The 16,523-nt window shown below is 41.1% G+C and overlaps 1 protein-coding gene across 16 annotated transcripts in view; it reads right to left on the bottom strand.

Moving 5' to 3' along the window:
* BCAS3 (BCAS3 microtubule associated cell migration factor) overlaps nucleotides 1-16,523 on the bottom strand; it is a 361,344-nt gene that overhangs the window by 130,850 nt on the left and 213,971 nt on the right. The window contains exon 24 of one of the 16 annotated variants that reach the window (XM_062617120.1): nucleotides 6,517-8,005. The exons of the other annotated variants lie outside the window; for them this stretch is intronic. Coding sequence (XP_062473104.1) covers nucleotides 7,938-8,005 — 68 coding nt within the window. The 3' untranslated portion in view covers nucleotides 6,517-7,937. Of the gene's footprint in view, nucleotides 1-6,516; nucleotides 8,006-16,523 lie in introns of those variants that run through there. 16 annotated transcript variants of the gene reach the window in all.

The raw sequence follows: 16,523 nt of genomic DNA, 5'->3' as shown, positions 1-16,523 counted from the left end.
CAGATGTGGTGATGTGTTTCTAATGTACCTACTTTTGGCCATAAAAGGAGCTTGGCTGCTGCAGGGTTTTTTAGTTAGGTTGGGTTTTGTTTCTTTATTAATATCTGAAGAAGACACCGACATAAAGTAAAGCAGAAAGTGACCATGGCAATCACTGCACTCTTGTGCTGCTACAGTAAACCTTAAAGAAAAGTACAGACCACAGAAAACTGTAGACAAAGGGCTTGATTTTGTCAAACTCAAATGAAAATGTGGACTTTCAAACTATGAAAGTATCGTGTTTCACACCACAAATACTAAAAGATGTGTGTTCTTTTGAATAAAAGAACTAATGACTATTCAGAAGATGATAAATAACTGAAAATTGAGTTTCTTCATTTCTTATGGGAAATTAGTTTGTGTGAAAAAGAAACAACTGTCATCTTTTCATACGAAACCAGCCTCTGCACTTCCAGTGAACTTCCACCTTCACGGACAACTTTGGAAACAGGCCTCAGTAATCTAGGATCTTCTTACATGTCATCCAGTTCTAATCAAAGGGATGTTCTAAATTAACATTAAAGAACAGCAGAGTAAAGCACAAAGCACAAGTTATGAGCAACGTCCTCAGCAATTTACAGGTTAGAGATTTTGCTAAAGGACAGATGCATTACTGAACACTGCACTGAGAAATCTAACCCGTTCTGCTTCCCTATAAATTCTCTTTTATAGGAGATTTGCCTCAACAGCAAAAGATGCCATTAGTAAACCAGTCCTGAAAAACGTTCTTTTAATTGCCTTTGGATGAAAGCTACAGAATGTAAAGGTCTGGATTTGTTCAACTGATGTAATGTCCACCTATATTATGAGCAATGCATTTGCGTGATGACTTTGAAATGCTGCATCAAGTCTTTTCAGTACCATAAAACCTAACTCCACAGTTGTGAACTCTGAAAGGCGAGCCTTTCACATCTCAGACTTCTTTTCTGCATTATTTGGACTTGTTAATCTTAAAGGTCTTTTCCAAGCCAAATGATTCTATGATTCTATGGTATGTAGTTGTTAAGGTTAGGATTCTACTTTGAGCTGACAGATAAAAATGTGCTAAGAGCACAGATACAGGTTAAAGCGATAAGAATAAACCACATCTGCCAATTAAAACTCAGAGGCACAGTCAGCAAACTTCTTTGTCTCCCCTTCCATCAATGTCACTATCTGAATACTCAGAAGACATGAATGGAGCATAAATCTTCACATGATTCTTCAATCTGTCTACAAATGACCATGACATTACATATAAAGTATTCTATATTTTGTATATGCTTCCCTTTTAAACAGTTAAGGAGTGTATCAGACACCGTGATAAACACAGAAATCTGAGCGTGAATACCGATAAATGCAAGCCTTCCGTCTCGGAAACTCTTCACTTATTTGATTAAGTTAGGTGAAAAACAAAGCAGTCATGCTTGTAGCTTTTCTTCCTTCTTCCTTTCCTCCACTCTTTTATTCCTAATGCGAATCGGAAGTCTATGTGGAGCAGCCTGGCTAGCCCCAGTCTAACCTCCCCATCTGGAAGGGAACTAACCAGCCTTGGGGCTACTTCCAACCCTTCCCAGCTGTTGGGTTTGGGTTTTTTGTTTTTGTGGGCTTGAGAAAGCATATTTATATAAATGATTGCCATATCCTCTGCCAGCTGTTGACCCTGCTCTTGTCCCGGTTGGGGCATGTTTTTCATTTCTAGCGGCCCCAGACTGGAACTGACCCTGACAGAGTTAGCACGCTATGCAAACAGCTTCACGCGTTCTTGCTGTGACAGATAAGACAATGGCTGCCCAGTGCAAGCCGCTGGCCTGGTGTTTCCCTTTGGGCTAATGTCACACAGCTCCAAATGGAAAGAGGGCTTAGAAAAAATAAATGATGAGATTCACAGCACTGGTGGGAGGCTTCCTGTCCCCAGCAGAAGCGCTCGGTGATTTCAGATACTGCTCTTATTAGCAAAAAGGTTAACAAAAACACACGTGAAGAGGCATTTTCACCCGGCCACATCTTACATTAGGTACCAGAAAGTTTCCTGAACTGAACTGTCAAAACATTCCTGAACTATTTTTGCCGACCTGGTTTTCCTCCCATGGAATGGCGAGATGATGAATCTTCACTCCAGCCCTTGAAAACAAATTCCAGCTAAATAATAATAATACTGAAAAAAAATCAGTCACAACCTACAACAGTAACATCTTTAAACTTCCAGATCAACGCATCTGACAAGGAAAACCGTTTTCTCTGTATCCCAAAGCGCTGTCCCGGAAACATATCCAGCACACTAAATACCCCATGTTTCCTGGTCACCTGTAACTACACTGAAACAAGAATATCCTGAACTATATTAAAGAATTACTTTGCAAAAGGGGAATGCTCTCAGCAAACCCTTCTAAGGAAATGGCAGTTACTTGCTTTGGCTGTTTTTAACTAATACCGCTGAAGTTAAATGGGACACAGACAATGAACTGTCGCCTTTCCAACTTCCATAAGCATTATCAGAGTTTTTGATAATAAGTAGAGGTGGCATATGTGTTCTGGTTAGTATGCAGAAGAGCCTCGTTTTATTCTCAATGCACAGATTTAATTAAAAATAAATTTACTGTTAACGCTTAAAGTGGTGCCAAGATTATCCAAACAGAAGGTTTATGATACTTAATAATTGATAAGAGGAGGAAAATTCACAGATTGCAACTGACTATTATTTAGTAGGTCTGTTTGCAAAGGTGAAAGTGGCACTGCAGCTCGCCAAGAGGAAAAAAAATCCCTGCTTTTAGTATATTTAGAAAACAATGAATTTAGGGAACACTTTCTGTAAGCATTTGGAATTAAACTGGTATTACAGATCCCTGACTGATACTACAGTTTCACTGACTACTTTGGATAACGTTGAATATGATAATATTCAAAGTGTTTTCTGAGACATCAGCTTCAGTCCAATTCCACACAAGGGGAGTTTTAGTTACTCTCTTTTTAATATCACCACAGAGGAGATCAGCTTTTTTAAGGCAGTGATTCTCAGCTTGGATTTCAAACCAGCTTTAGCACAATGTGCCAGAAATTTCCACAAGTGCTGAGAGAATTAACTGATGGGATCTTTGAAGCCTCTCTATCCCAGATTAACTAATGCAAAATCTGTGAAATCACTGCTCAATCTTCTTTTTTTGTATGGCTAGACGTGTTTGCAGTGGTCGGGATGACAAGATGCTCCCAAGCCATCTGGCTCCTCACACAGGATTTGATTCAGAAAATTAATAGTAACACCATCGGTGTGCACATATTGCAACAATCCAGAAATCCAGTCCTGTTACACAACCGAAGGCAGAGGTTTTGTAATTCCCCCAATAGGTTACGTAGGCTGAAAACGCTGATGCTACAGCCTTCAAAAACATCTTCATCAAACACTGTGAGTAATGAGTGAGCAATGTCACTACACATGGAACCTCAGGCTGCCCTGCACTCCTCACCCCGCTGTGCGCCCTGAACGCAGCCGCCTCCTCAAGAGCAGGGCACTAATTCACTGTGGTGAAAAGCCTGACTTGGAACACTCCACTCAGAATGAAAAGGGGAAAAGAATCCTTCTACTTTCATGTATTATGCAAATATAATATCTATAAATAATGTGGCTTTGTGCTTTCAATAAATGCTACCTAGCATGTATCAGCCTATGAATTCAATTCTTCTTTTAAGGCTATCATACTACAGACATTTTCATGGTTGAGCAAAAGATCCATTGGGCAAACTGCAAGTTTTGTTTACAAATCAAGCTCGGACCATCCAAACAATAGGACTGTGGGAATTTAAAGGCAGCTTTATACAACTTTCTTGAGTCCAATTCAGTAAACCCATGCTTCTATATGAGAAAGAAAAGCTTTTTGGCAGAAGTGCTGCTTACCAGAACAGATGTAGGGTTTAGAGAAACTTGTATAAATTATCTATGTTAGATTAATTGTGTATTAAAATGTTACTTTAAAAGATTATTTTAGTTTGCTTCAAGATGAGCATCTTACTATATTTTACATAATTCAAAGCTTATTGCCATTAAAATTCATTAGATCTGTGTATTCAACTCCAGGAGGTATCTTTGGAAACACTCAGCTAACAAGTTTAACTGCAACTGTAAAATTTCAGCTTTCTTTAGAGGTTTCTAAGCAGAGTTTCTGGATGCTGCAGCAGAGATTGCCTGGCAGAGGAGACGGACAGAGCTCCCGGGGAAACACCACAGTGTCAAACGCATGAGAAAGATGGGAACAGAGGGAGTTTCAGACAGGTACATAAACGTTCAGAGCGTGCAGCAGTGAAGGGATGTTCAGGACTGTACATGATTCAAAACACAGTGTAACTTGCAAATACAGGGAACATTAATGGGCACAGTTTTGTCTCTTTTAACAGCGCTGATGGATTTCATTACTGTGCAGTAACAAGTTGAAATAGATAGGCGAAGTCTTGTACTCCTGCTTTTTTTTTTTTTGTTATGAATTTTTAAACCCCTTAAAGGTTCCAGAAAACACAATATACAAAGTATATAATAAAAAATTACTTTGCCTTTAGAGCATTAAAAGCAAAAGCTTCTATAAAAGTCAAGGAGGCGGAAGATCCTCAGGGAATATTCTCTTCCCTTGAATCCTTGCAGTTGCAACATGTATGCTCTGAATAAATGAGAGGCTAACAAGCCATCCTTTGCGACCGCATCGGCCAAGATATTTTGAGCTATGAGCAACATTCGCGTGTTTTCTCTCTCAGTGCTCATTTGGAAACACCTTCAGGGGAACTGTTTTTAGAGGGCTGCACTTTCTCAAAAGCAGGTCCCTTCAACGTGCCGGGCCGCACACCCAAACCGCTCGCCACTTCTGCAAACCCTGATTTCGGGTTCTTCTTGATAGCCTGGGCTCACATTCCTGAAAACCTGAGGTGAGTGAAAGAAAACCTTCACGTTTCTGTTTCATAAAAGCCTCTACCTCACCAGTCCTGAGCTCACGTTCCAGTCACTACTGATCCTTTGTATTTTGTGATGTGTCGGATCAGCCCGACTCTGCTCCTGCTGAAGCCAAATGGACAACTCCCACTGTTTGCAAGCAGAAGGATATTAAGCCCTAAATTAATACTTTTCTTTTGGTGCAAAGATCAGGGAACCCATAAGAACAGATGGCCATAGATACAAAATGTAGGAGATTTAATTACCCTCCCCCCCCCCTCCAAACTCAAACCCTAGAAAATATCTTACAGCCAAATCATTTGAGATACAGAAGTTTCATGAAGGCTGGCAGGCGCTGAGGCCCCACTCAGCACAGGGCTGCACTATTTGCTGCTAAACTTAGGTTAATAGCCGATGACCCTTCCCATTCTTAACCTCAAGCACTGACCTCCTGACCTACCCCCAGTGATGGTGTTTATAAGCATGTTGCCACTGGTGTAAATAAAAAAGGAACACAATGTGCTGAAATTGTTACTGGTGATGACAACTGACACGCATTTTACACTGCCAGTGGGCAAACCCATCAATAAATAACTCCAAATCTGTTGTTAATGTGTTTAGAGCTTCTTGCAACGGTCATGTCATTTTTGCTGGTTTTCCTCTTTTTCTCTATATTTATCTTTGTGGCACAAACAAAAAGCTTCCAATAAGGAAGCCAGCCACAAATAAGGCAGCCTTCGGATCAAGTTTACCATTAGCATTAGACCACAGCTGGATTTTCTACCTTCCAAGGTACTCCTTCAGCTACGGTAAAAACCGCATGAACATATGCTGTGCCACAGAGCAAGCGAAAAGGTAGACTCTCTAAAACCTTCCAAGTCAAAAAGCATGATGGATGTACAGGTTTTCAAAGTCCCTGCCTATGGGGTACTGTGAAAACTCTTGCTCTCCACACAGCCCACAAGAAGCCAACCAAAGCAAACGTTATAGCCACTCTACAGAAATGCTTCACATACAAGTAAGACAAAAGGACAGACTCTGTTGCCCATCTCTCTTTTTCTTTTAAGCTATGTTTTGCTTTTTTAATTAAATAATTTCTAAGGTTTTTATATTGTAAATTCAATTTTAATCCGGGTTAAAATTACAAAGCACTCGTTACAATGATATGCGACGTGAATTCAAACACACCATAACATCAGGCCCTGTGTTTGGAATATGCAACTTTTACTGGAGATACTGCAACTGCACAAGTTTATTAATTTAAATGCATTATTTCCAATTAAAAATTCACATGTAGAGTGTAAATGTTCACAAGGCTCCTTTCGACAGGAGCCCTGAGAACATCAGGAGAGGCATTAGCCGCCACAGCTGAACCCCAAGTACAGTGCCTGTACCCACCTAATGCCACCAGAGGACCCCTTGCCTTGCCAACCCCCTGCTGTTTTCTGTCCATGGCTCAAATGAAAACCTAGAGAAAAACAAAGGGGAAACCACCAGCCAAAAGTTTCAGGCAGCTCTGAACATTTCTGCATTGAAGCAGTCTGTTCTGTTCATCTAATCTCTAAACCAGTTTGTTAAGAGACTGGATGAGTAACTGCTGCAAAGGCCAACTCCTCTAACAGCACAAAACCCCCAAAACATGCCACAGAAAGCTGTGGATCCCTGACGACTGACTGATCAGGAAACACAGAGAAGAGTAATGTCAAAGTGTAAGTACTTCTGAAAGTCCTGTTTTATCAGCTGTATTCTGGGCCTGGTGCCTGGCTGGTTCTCTCCGCTAACAGACAGAATCTTTTGTTTTAATGGTGAACAGCTAAAATCTGTTGTTGTTGCTGCTGCTACAATTCAATGAGACAAAAGGTACATGAGCATGCTTTTAAATGGAATAAGTTATAAAAATGATTATAGTAGATGCAACAGCCTATAAAATATGATCAAATAGCAGTCATCTATCTTTCTCAGAAACAAAAATTAGATTAGGTGTAATTGTAAAATCTAATTTACATTCTCCTATTTCCAATTTAAATTCCCACTTTTATGAAATATTCCCTGCTTCAAAGTTGTGCATGTGTAAAAGGTGCTTTGACATGTTTCTAATTGATTCGTTTTACACTGTCGAAAGGAGAACAGTGATTTGCAGCAGAATTTTTCTCTGCCTTGCACACATCTCTCATTTGCCCATCTTAATTCAATTAAAGGAAGTAAGGACGGTTTGACCGATGAATGAACCATATTTTAACTGAGGACATTTCTATGTAAACTGGAATACACCAACCACTAATTCTCAGCCAGTTACTTCCGATCTGCAACTTTTATTTTGAAAGGTCATGGCATGGTCACCGAAAAGACAGAGGATATTAAATGCTGGCAAACGTTTGACAGCAGTGCAAAACTACAGGATGATATCAAAAGCAGAAGATTTTAAACTCAAATGCAATTTATATGCAAACATTCTGTCTTTATTCCTAGCTATCAGGGTAGCTGGAAGTTAAAACTTTAAAGCAACTCCCTTCCCCCTATGACTGCTCCCTAGAAGAGCAGTAAAGACAATTTTCCTGTTTCCCAGATCTATTACACTGGTGATAACTTGTACATCCAGGACACTAAAACCATCACTCCTGTGCATCTTGGTGGGTTATAAGGCAGTATGTATAGAAACACTGAGCCCATCTACCAAAATTTATCTGTACAAAGACAAGGAGCAAAGTATGCGGTGTCTTTGACAAATTTGTGTGCATCTGCATCTGTATGTATTAACCTGTAAATGCAACTTCTGCTATGAACAGGAGTGTAACCCTCACAGCTGAGTTGCAGTCTCTACACTGACTCGGAATACCCTGGAATATCAGTATATATCCAGCAGAAAGGTTAAAAGTGGAACAGAAAGCAAGAACCTTCAGCTTCAATGCTTAAGCACTCTCCAAGATTTTCCAAGAATCTAAAGGAAGCGGTGCTATCCACCTTGTATACTTCAAGAAAGCTGTGAAGATACTGAGGGTATTTGTTTCTACATCAAGTAGAAAAGTTCTCCATCCTCATCCTCTCCCCAGACATGGGCACTTTGCTGCTCCTGCACTGCAAGGCAAGAGGAAAAAAATTCCTTCGAGTTCCAGGATAATAAGGGAGATTTGATTAGTCTCATCCAAATGAGCAGGAGCAGCACAGGGGACATTCAGTGGTGGGGGGGCTGGGTAACATCAACACTTTCTGTAAAGTATTATTAGACAAAGATGACATTTTGAGGAGATGTATTAATATATTGCAGGATTGCAGCCTTAGCACCTTCTGGACACTGCTCTTAATCTCACTGTGGAACAAGAGAGATGCTACAGTTGACAACAGAGGAAGGAATGTTACGAGAAGGATGTTTTTTTTAAGGAAAAGCTTGCTGACAGCATGCTGAAATGAGGATAAACACATGCCCACTGCTTCAAAACAGCAGCAAAGGCTGAACTTTTATTAAATAAACATGGCAAACAAGCCAGCTAAAGCCCACAGGCAAGATGCTCTGTCACGAGAGAGGTGAGGATGACGAGGTGTGTCCTTGACCAACTACTTGTGAAGTCCCTCCTGAATCAAACAGTAGCAGGGAGTACCTGAGGCGTTTAACTCTGGATTTCCGCTGAAGAACAAGGTCTGGCGGGACACGTCCACACCAAAGACATGGCCAGATTACAGATGAATGAGGAGAACTGAAAGTGCTTTCTTTTCACTACCAAGGTGACCACCAGAGCAGATCTCAGGCAAGAGCTGTTCTGGTTTATTTTTAGTTTGAGAGCAGTGGTCTCAGTTACTTGTACCTTTAACAAACACCTAGGTTCAAAGCAAATGCAACAGATCTTACTTAGGATGGTGTCTATACCTGTTCACAAACCTAGCTGAAAATACAAACCCCCTGTCAGGTTTTAGATCTCACATTTTAGCAACCAGGTACGATTTGAGTCACTTCTGAGAACCTCCCAGCACTGACTGCAGTCTCTCATTGGAGCTCCAGTCCAGCCCTGACCTCCACCTCTTCACTGCCTGTACTGTCCTGTTCCCTGGCCAGGGATCACTTTTGGTGTAATGATGGCTGTTCAAAGCTGGATACACCACACCTACAACATCAGGCTACAAAGAGGGTCTTTCTCCTGCCAAACAGCTCCAGGTGGAGTTTTGGCATGATGCCCAACTGCACTATTTCTTCTGAAACAGAAAATACTAATGGCATGACGTGCCAAGGCTGTTTTCCAGAAGCAGACAACAGTAATGCAGGAGACAGAAGCAGACAGGTTTGTGAATGTTAACATAAAAATGTGCCAAGAGCCAGCCAGAGAAACAATCGCTGCTTTAAGCCATAGTGGGACCTTACATGAATCAGAACAGCCAAGCTCTGAACACTCTTGTGTATCAGCAGAGCCCCTGACCAAGCTTACTGTGACATGTTAAAAAGACTCCTCCCCACTGTGTGCGTAGCAAGATTTACTCCTTATGAGTAAGGTAGGCAGAAGGTGGCTATTTGTTTTGGCTAGTGTTATAAATAAAGAACATCTAGCTTGTATGATGGGTAAGAGTTATTCCCATTTGTGAGTTTTTCCTGGAGTGAGGGCAAACTCCACTAAATATTCCTGTCTGCCTCTGTGTGCACAAAGAGCCCGGAGCACATAAATCTGTAGTAATATTGCTCTTAGAAGGACCAAGACACATAAACTGATGCCCATATGCTGTGTGTATGATTTAAAGAACATGACGCTCTTCTGCAGCACGTGCTGTGAGCCGTTTTTGGGAGCCGCTGTTGCACCTGCAGTGGCGTGCCTAAACCCCATCAGCAGCATGGTGGAAGGTGACCTGTCCAGTAGCGGAGGGGACTGCCACCACCGAGCTCCTCCAGTGCCGCGGCCATGCCGCTGTGTTAATGACCTCGCAGCAGTAGACAGATCCAGTCCTTCTGCTTTTCTTTCTCACTGAATGATTTCCCTAAAGCCAAAGCTGGGCAAAATGCCACTAATGCTGCCGTAAAACTCCCGCTGTGTTAGGAGGGAGGCAGGCGACTGAGGGTTAGGAGGTAATCAAGCTTACAGATTAAGGCTCACTAAAGCTACAAGATCAGCACAGCTCGGGGTGTTTATTAACTCTTTGAAAACCAAGATGTATGATTTGGGATCACACTAATATAAAGGATGCTTTCTATCAAGACCTGACTGCTGAACTACTTTGCAAGAGTAATTCTAGTTTGTGCAAAGGTACAAGCACAGAAGAAACACTCTTCAAACCTATTTCGATCAATTTTCTAACAAACTGTGCTTCAAACTATGAGATTGCACAAGCAAAAACCTCCTGAGAATTGCAGAGAAGTAAAATTTGCTAATTATTCTTCCATTCAGAAACACTGCTTTTTAAATGAAACCAGGTAACCTGAAAGTCAATGAGTTAAACACACATCTACCCCTTGGTGCATTAAAGCTGTGACCCGGGAATGACGCTTTTTTTAGCAGTGCAGAACGGGTTAATTTCTGAATATAAAATGAGGTTGCCACAATCTGGGTGTTTTTTGTTTTGTTTGTAACACAAAGCAAAATATACTCTACAGATGCTTGATTAAAATGCAACAGCTGTTTATGGCGGTGCATTTTCCGCTAATTTACTAGGGCAGATTTTTCGAGGAGCCTTGTTTTAGTGCATCTTCATTTGCATAAACATCATACACCAAAGCTGTCTGCCCACTTGTGCCTGCCTCGGCTAATATTTTAGGTTGAAATTCAAATTCAACTAAGCCATCCCCTCCCATAAAGGAAAAAGAGTTTTGAGAGCAAGGTGTTACACCTCTGGCCCGTGACCTAACCTGCGCTTTGTATGTATTTAACTTCTCAATCCAAACCATTTCATTTTTTGGCACCGTATGCAACTAGTATTTAATCTCCTCCTCACATCTGTCTGGGTAGGCCTGGTGCCTCTTTTTATACTATTATTTCCCTTCTATTTCCCTTTCTATTACATTCCTTAAGCTTGATGACTAATCCAAATTACTAAGAAATACAAAAGGGTTTATGGAAATTATAATGATGAACAAAACCAAATCACAATTATAACGTTGTTAAGTGAATTAGACAACAATGGCTACAGCTTCCCTATCATACATTGAGGCGAATGAATTTGAACTTTATTGACAGTAGCAGCAGAAAGCCTTAATCACTAAGCACCAGTACAGTCCGATTTTCGTAGGGTAATGACCCATCTATATATTCATAACAAGGGTCTCATTCATCATAATTCATATAAAAAACCCTCCTCTTGCAAAACTAATGGAGGGAATGTGTGAAAAGTGATTGGATGGGTAAAACTATATAGGGCTGGAAAGGCCTTGATTGATTTTATTGTGCTGTGTCTAAGCCTCCCTGCACAGTACATCAGATCAGTATCTAACTGCATTTCAATTGATTTTCACTGATAGGCTTCTTTCTTATGTCTAGGGCTTAAGTACTAAACTAATAAAAGGATAAAAGACTTTGTAATACAGATTTTGAAAATAATGTGCATACATGATTTCTGTGGAAGCAAATGGTATGCTATGTGTTTGTCCTACCAAAGCGACTACAACCAAAGGGAAGAGAAAAAACATAACTGAGACGAAGAAGAGTACTAAGGGGGGTGGAGAAAGGGAAGGAAAAAAATCCAAAGAAAATAAGGAAAAATTGTCCCTTGGCTAAAATCAGCTTGATTGTAAGCAGACTTGACTTCAATGGAGTTGTACCTGCTCACATTAGGGGTGAGCTTGACCAATACCTCAAAGTTGATTGAAAGAGATTATAATTCATTTCAGATGTGGGTTAGTTCTTCAACATTTTAAATAATGAATAATACGTATCCTGATGAAATCACCTAAAGCCAAATGAACCGGTTTTTAACTGGTTCTGTATGATCTTATTCTTGGGCCTTTAAAATACGTCAATTTTTAAAGCATCCAACCTGCAGCAGTAACATTATGCCAGGTACAAAACTCCCTTTAATGCAACTGTGCATTTATAGCACAGATACTGGCTTGTTTAAGCCCTAGAACGTGGCTGAATCCAACTTCAGATCAAATGGACATGATGAAAGGTGCTTGTTGCAGGCAGAAAGCGGTAACACAGTTTAAATAACTGATTATAAAAGCAACAGTTTTACATAAAGGGGAAACCTATCAAATGAAAACACCCAAATACAGGGGGAAAACCAAAGATGTGAGAAGTGGGAACATCTTGCGAAGTCGGTTTTCCAATTTTTTTATTCTACATACTCTGCCACCATTTGCTAATCCTCCTGCAAACTGCACTATCTGCTAGTCAGATGGTTTGCAACATCTGTATAACAAATGATAATGTATATGAGTTGTTCTGGTTTTGTGCTCCTTTGCGAGGCTTGGTGTTGATCATCTCCAAAGCACACCCATGATTCTTTAAATTAAACATAAGAATCTTGTCTCACAGTACAGCTAGGTTATCCATGTGTAAGAGCCCAAGCCAAGTAATTACACATCCGCTCAAAGGATTAGACACATAAGATTTCTTTAAATTTTTAATAAAACTGCACAGCTGTTGTAGGGAAAAAACTCTTTTGTTCTAGATTTTTTAAAACCATTAAGCTCAAAGTGATCCAGTTATGCTTCAAGAAAAGGACTTTGAAAATATTTCTGTTAAGACACTTTTTTTTTGAGTAGATTTAACATCAGTTTAACCTCATGGCAACAGATTTGAGCCAGGAATAACCTCAAGGAAAGAGATCTGGTCAAGTTTTAAAGAACATTTTTCTCTGCTCTTACCAGAACACCTGCAAATGCATTTTACTTAACAATATAACCACTTAAAGCGCACATAAGCCAGTGCACATAAAACCATGTTACATTTGGTTTCATCAAGTTAGCCTGTGGGACAAGTAGAGAGAAGATGTCTGGACAGCAACAAGCAAGTGGATTCTGTCCCCAAAGCTTTCCCAGGGCGGATGGTTCAATCAAGCCAGAGGTGCAGGTGAGGTGTGGCTCAGCTGTAGTGAACCTACAGACTGCTGGAAGCTCATCAGACCAGTGCACAACCAACACAGCACCACAAATGAGAAGCATGATCGTCAGCTGAACCGTGTACCAGAAAGATGACAGCAGTAGATGCATGTTCTTCAAAAGCTAAATGAGTAGCTGGAATGAAATCGGGACCCGGCACTGGTGATGTAAGCAGAGATAGGGAGAGTGACACCAAATGGGAGACAGCATCCAAACGAGCTCTATCAGAATCAGGATGAACTGGAGAGGACTGACAGACCATCCTGGCTGAATGTGGCTAAGAACAAGCCCTTTACATGGCCTTCAAGCATTGTGCTTTCAGAGCCTTTGAGGAACAAATAAGGAACAAATGATGCCAATAATGAGGATGGACTGTTCAGAGGAAAGCTGAGGTCCTGAGGAGCCAAGAAAAGCAGAAGATGCATTGGCAGAATGTGCAAGGTCAGGAATGCAGAAGCCCGTGTGCCTGTCAGTTGGAAAGGTTGGGGGAAAACCCCTGAGGTCTTTCAGCTGCAGGATGGTGATGGGCTCACTGTCTGGCATGGCTGTGCTCCAGCAGGTATCACAGAACACAGAAATATAACATTGTTCAGCACAGCGGTTAGATGTCATCTCCAACACACGTACCATGTGTTACCATGTTCAAGCTGAAAACTGGAAAGCAATACAAAGCAGTATGGCAAGGGGAACAGAAGCCCTGGCTCAGGTAAGGGAGCAAAAGCAGCAGGGGATCCTGCTATTTCAGCTGCGAGCCAGGATGAGTGTGTGACCACTCTCCACAAACACTCCAGGGACATAAACACCAGCAAAGGAAAATCTATTTAAGGTAAAGGACAGTACCAACACAAAACCAGGTGTACCTGAAAAGATTTCAAATCATCAAAGAAACAAGGATGGGGGCAATGCTCTGGCATGAATACGGAGGGGCACGGGATGTGCCAGCCTGGGGACTGGGTGATGGCTGTGCTAGAGCAAGCCTTATCAGCCGGGTCCGTCCCTAAAGCCTGGTTTTCCAATTCAAATGTTTTACAGGACTTTGGCTTTGCACCTTGGTGTAAATTCATTACCATAAAACCATTGCAATAATATGCAATATCACTAAACAACCAACACGTAGGATTTACAAGATAAACTACGCTATGTGCGTACATTTACAACGAATTTAAATCTCTGAAGATTATAATGAACTGCAGCTGACCTTGATCAGTGATTCAAAGCCCAGAGCAGCTTCTACTCTCTCACACATTACTAACCTTTGCTACAACATTTATCAATTTACCTTCTTGATCTCTCAAGCAGGTCATGTTTTCTAATCAGCCACTAGCTCAAAGACCTACATCCCAATTAAATTACTGAATGAAGACATGCTGGAATGTAGGCTTCTTTTAAAAGAATTAACACAAAATACACTTAAAAGATTGGATTTGCCATGTCTGAACTGGTATTTTTTAAACATTTCTATACAACATGCAAGTTACAGACATATATCCTACTCTGAATTAGAACTGTTAATGTCATCCCTGAAACACAGTGTTTCCTTGGATGTTTTCTGGTTTTGCTAGCCCAAGCGTTCTGTGCATAAATACTGACCTGAGCTGTAAATCATCTATGCTGAGCCATGAGCTCTTCAGACACTGGGTTGTCTGAAATCTTAGGGTAAATTACACAGATGTTTATTATTAAGCATAAGAATAGATTCACAGCCTTAAAACTACTCTGATGCTTATTAAAACATCCACATGATCTGAGCCTCATTTTTTTCTCTTTCAGTGCAGCATATATGTGTGTGTATATATATATATATATATATATATAAGTTGCTGTAGAAGAAGAAAGTGCTGAATGCAGGGCTCCCTGCAGCCACTCAGGACAGCGTGCTGACGGCAGCCTTCTTCTCAAAGGAGCAGGCTATGGGCTGAAGGTTTGGCATTGGTGGCAGCAGCTGCCTGCTCTCAGCTGCTGCACGGTCCTGAGACCCCCAACACCTCACCCAGACTATGGGCCACTCCTTGCTTTGGTCTTAAAAGCAGGCTGTGCAAGAACTGCTTTCTGCTGCCTCTGCAGGCCAGGAGCAGCGTGCTGACAGACCCTGTGTGATATGCAGTAGCTCATCTGCACGGTAGCTCTGTTCCTTCCTGGATTTGATGCACATGTTGAGAATGACTGTACCCAGCATGTGCAAAAGCAGTCACACAGGAGGGGAAAGAATGGTAACTCAAGGACTAAGCCTCACAGCAGCCTAGCTGCATTGCTAAGTAACTAACATGCACACTGCTGCTATTTTTAACAACATTGCTGCAAGCACAGGTAAAGAGAAGGAATCCCCTGACGTTTATTTTTCTGGTTTTTGCCAGTTTCAGAATTAGTGATGAGTAATTACTAATACTGACAAATGCCAAATACCCAACACTTCCCAAAGCACACGCACAATCCAGTCACATCTGCAGTCACTAAGAGGTGAGAGACATTCAGAGCATCAAAGCAGCACCTGTTCAAGACAAAATTTAGATTCCAATGGGGCTTCCTCTGAGTTTGAAAAGCAACTTGCTCGTACTTAAAGGCCGACCCTATGAGCGTGCTGACGTTCGTTTCTACCAGACTCAAGCCTTCTACAACTCCCTCCCTCGATCAAACATTTCACAGTATATTCAGACTTGATCAATAAGCCATACAAGAAATGTGAAGCCACATTTGCATTTTATGTAACAAGAAGAGTTTGGGTTAATCGAGTTTTCATGAAGGTGGAGGAGATGCCAGCTCTGCAGGTGCACTGCAGTAAGAACAGCTTTGGTACTGCTGATCCAACACGTCCCTACTGTAAGTTTGCATTACAGCTCCAGTGTCAGGCTGGGCAGCACCTAGAATCTACCACCACCACCTTGCCTGACTGCTAGGTTTTTACAACTGGCTTTTAGGATTTGTTGTTTCAAATGTAAAATGCAGAAGAAGAGTAAAATATGCCAAATCCTGATAGCAAGAGATGCTGCGCATTCACTAAAGCTAGCACAGGTAATTGATACCCTTGTTTGATCACAAGGTTATTCTAACTGCAGTACAATATCCCACTTATGAAGCTCCACATACACAAACCACCCAATCACAGCTATACTGATACCCCAGTACTTACTCGAGCAGCGGGTCTGAACCCCAACAGGGGCAGGGAAAGCTGCCAGCATACCCATGGGCTTACAAAGGTAAGAGATCTCTGGAAAGTGGATGAATCTAACTGAGAAAGGATGAGAACTCCTGAAAGTTAAGGAGATCAGGTGAGCACTTACCAGCTATTTCAAAAAGAGACGATGTATTCAGAGTAAAACCAACAAACTGGTCAAACATAGTATGATTTTTTTTATTTCAATTGTCTTCCTAAATGCTAATACATCAGTTACACAATGAGTTAAATTTATATGTATAAAATACTTCTGATGTTTAAAATAAAGGGGGAGTTGAACCCCAGTGCTTTGGGGATTAAATCTACTAAGATTTCTGGCTCCTTGTCCATCCTGCTGCACATCTCTGTAGCACTCTAGATATCTAGAATCGTAACTGCAATAAAATAAGCTCTGCATTTATCTGGCTGTT

This window comes from Pezoporus occidentalis, unplaced genomic scaffold (genome assembly GCF_034315485.1).
Source record: "Pezoporus occidentalis ecotype Australia unplaced genomic scaffold, CSIRO_AGI_Poc_V1 ctg192, whole genome shotgun sequence".
Taxonomy (NCBI): Eukaryota; Metazoa; Chordata; class Aves; order Psittaciformes; family Psittacidae; genus Pezoporus; species Pezoporus occidentalis.
Note: the sequence above shows the minus strand (reverse complement) of the source record. Positions and strands in the feature narration are given on the sequence as shown.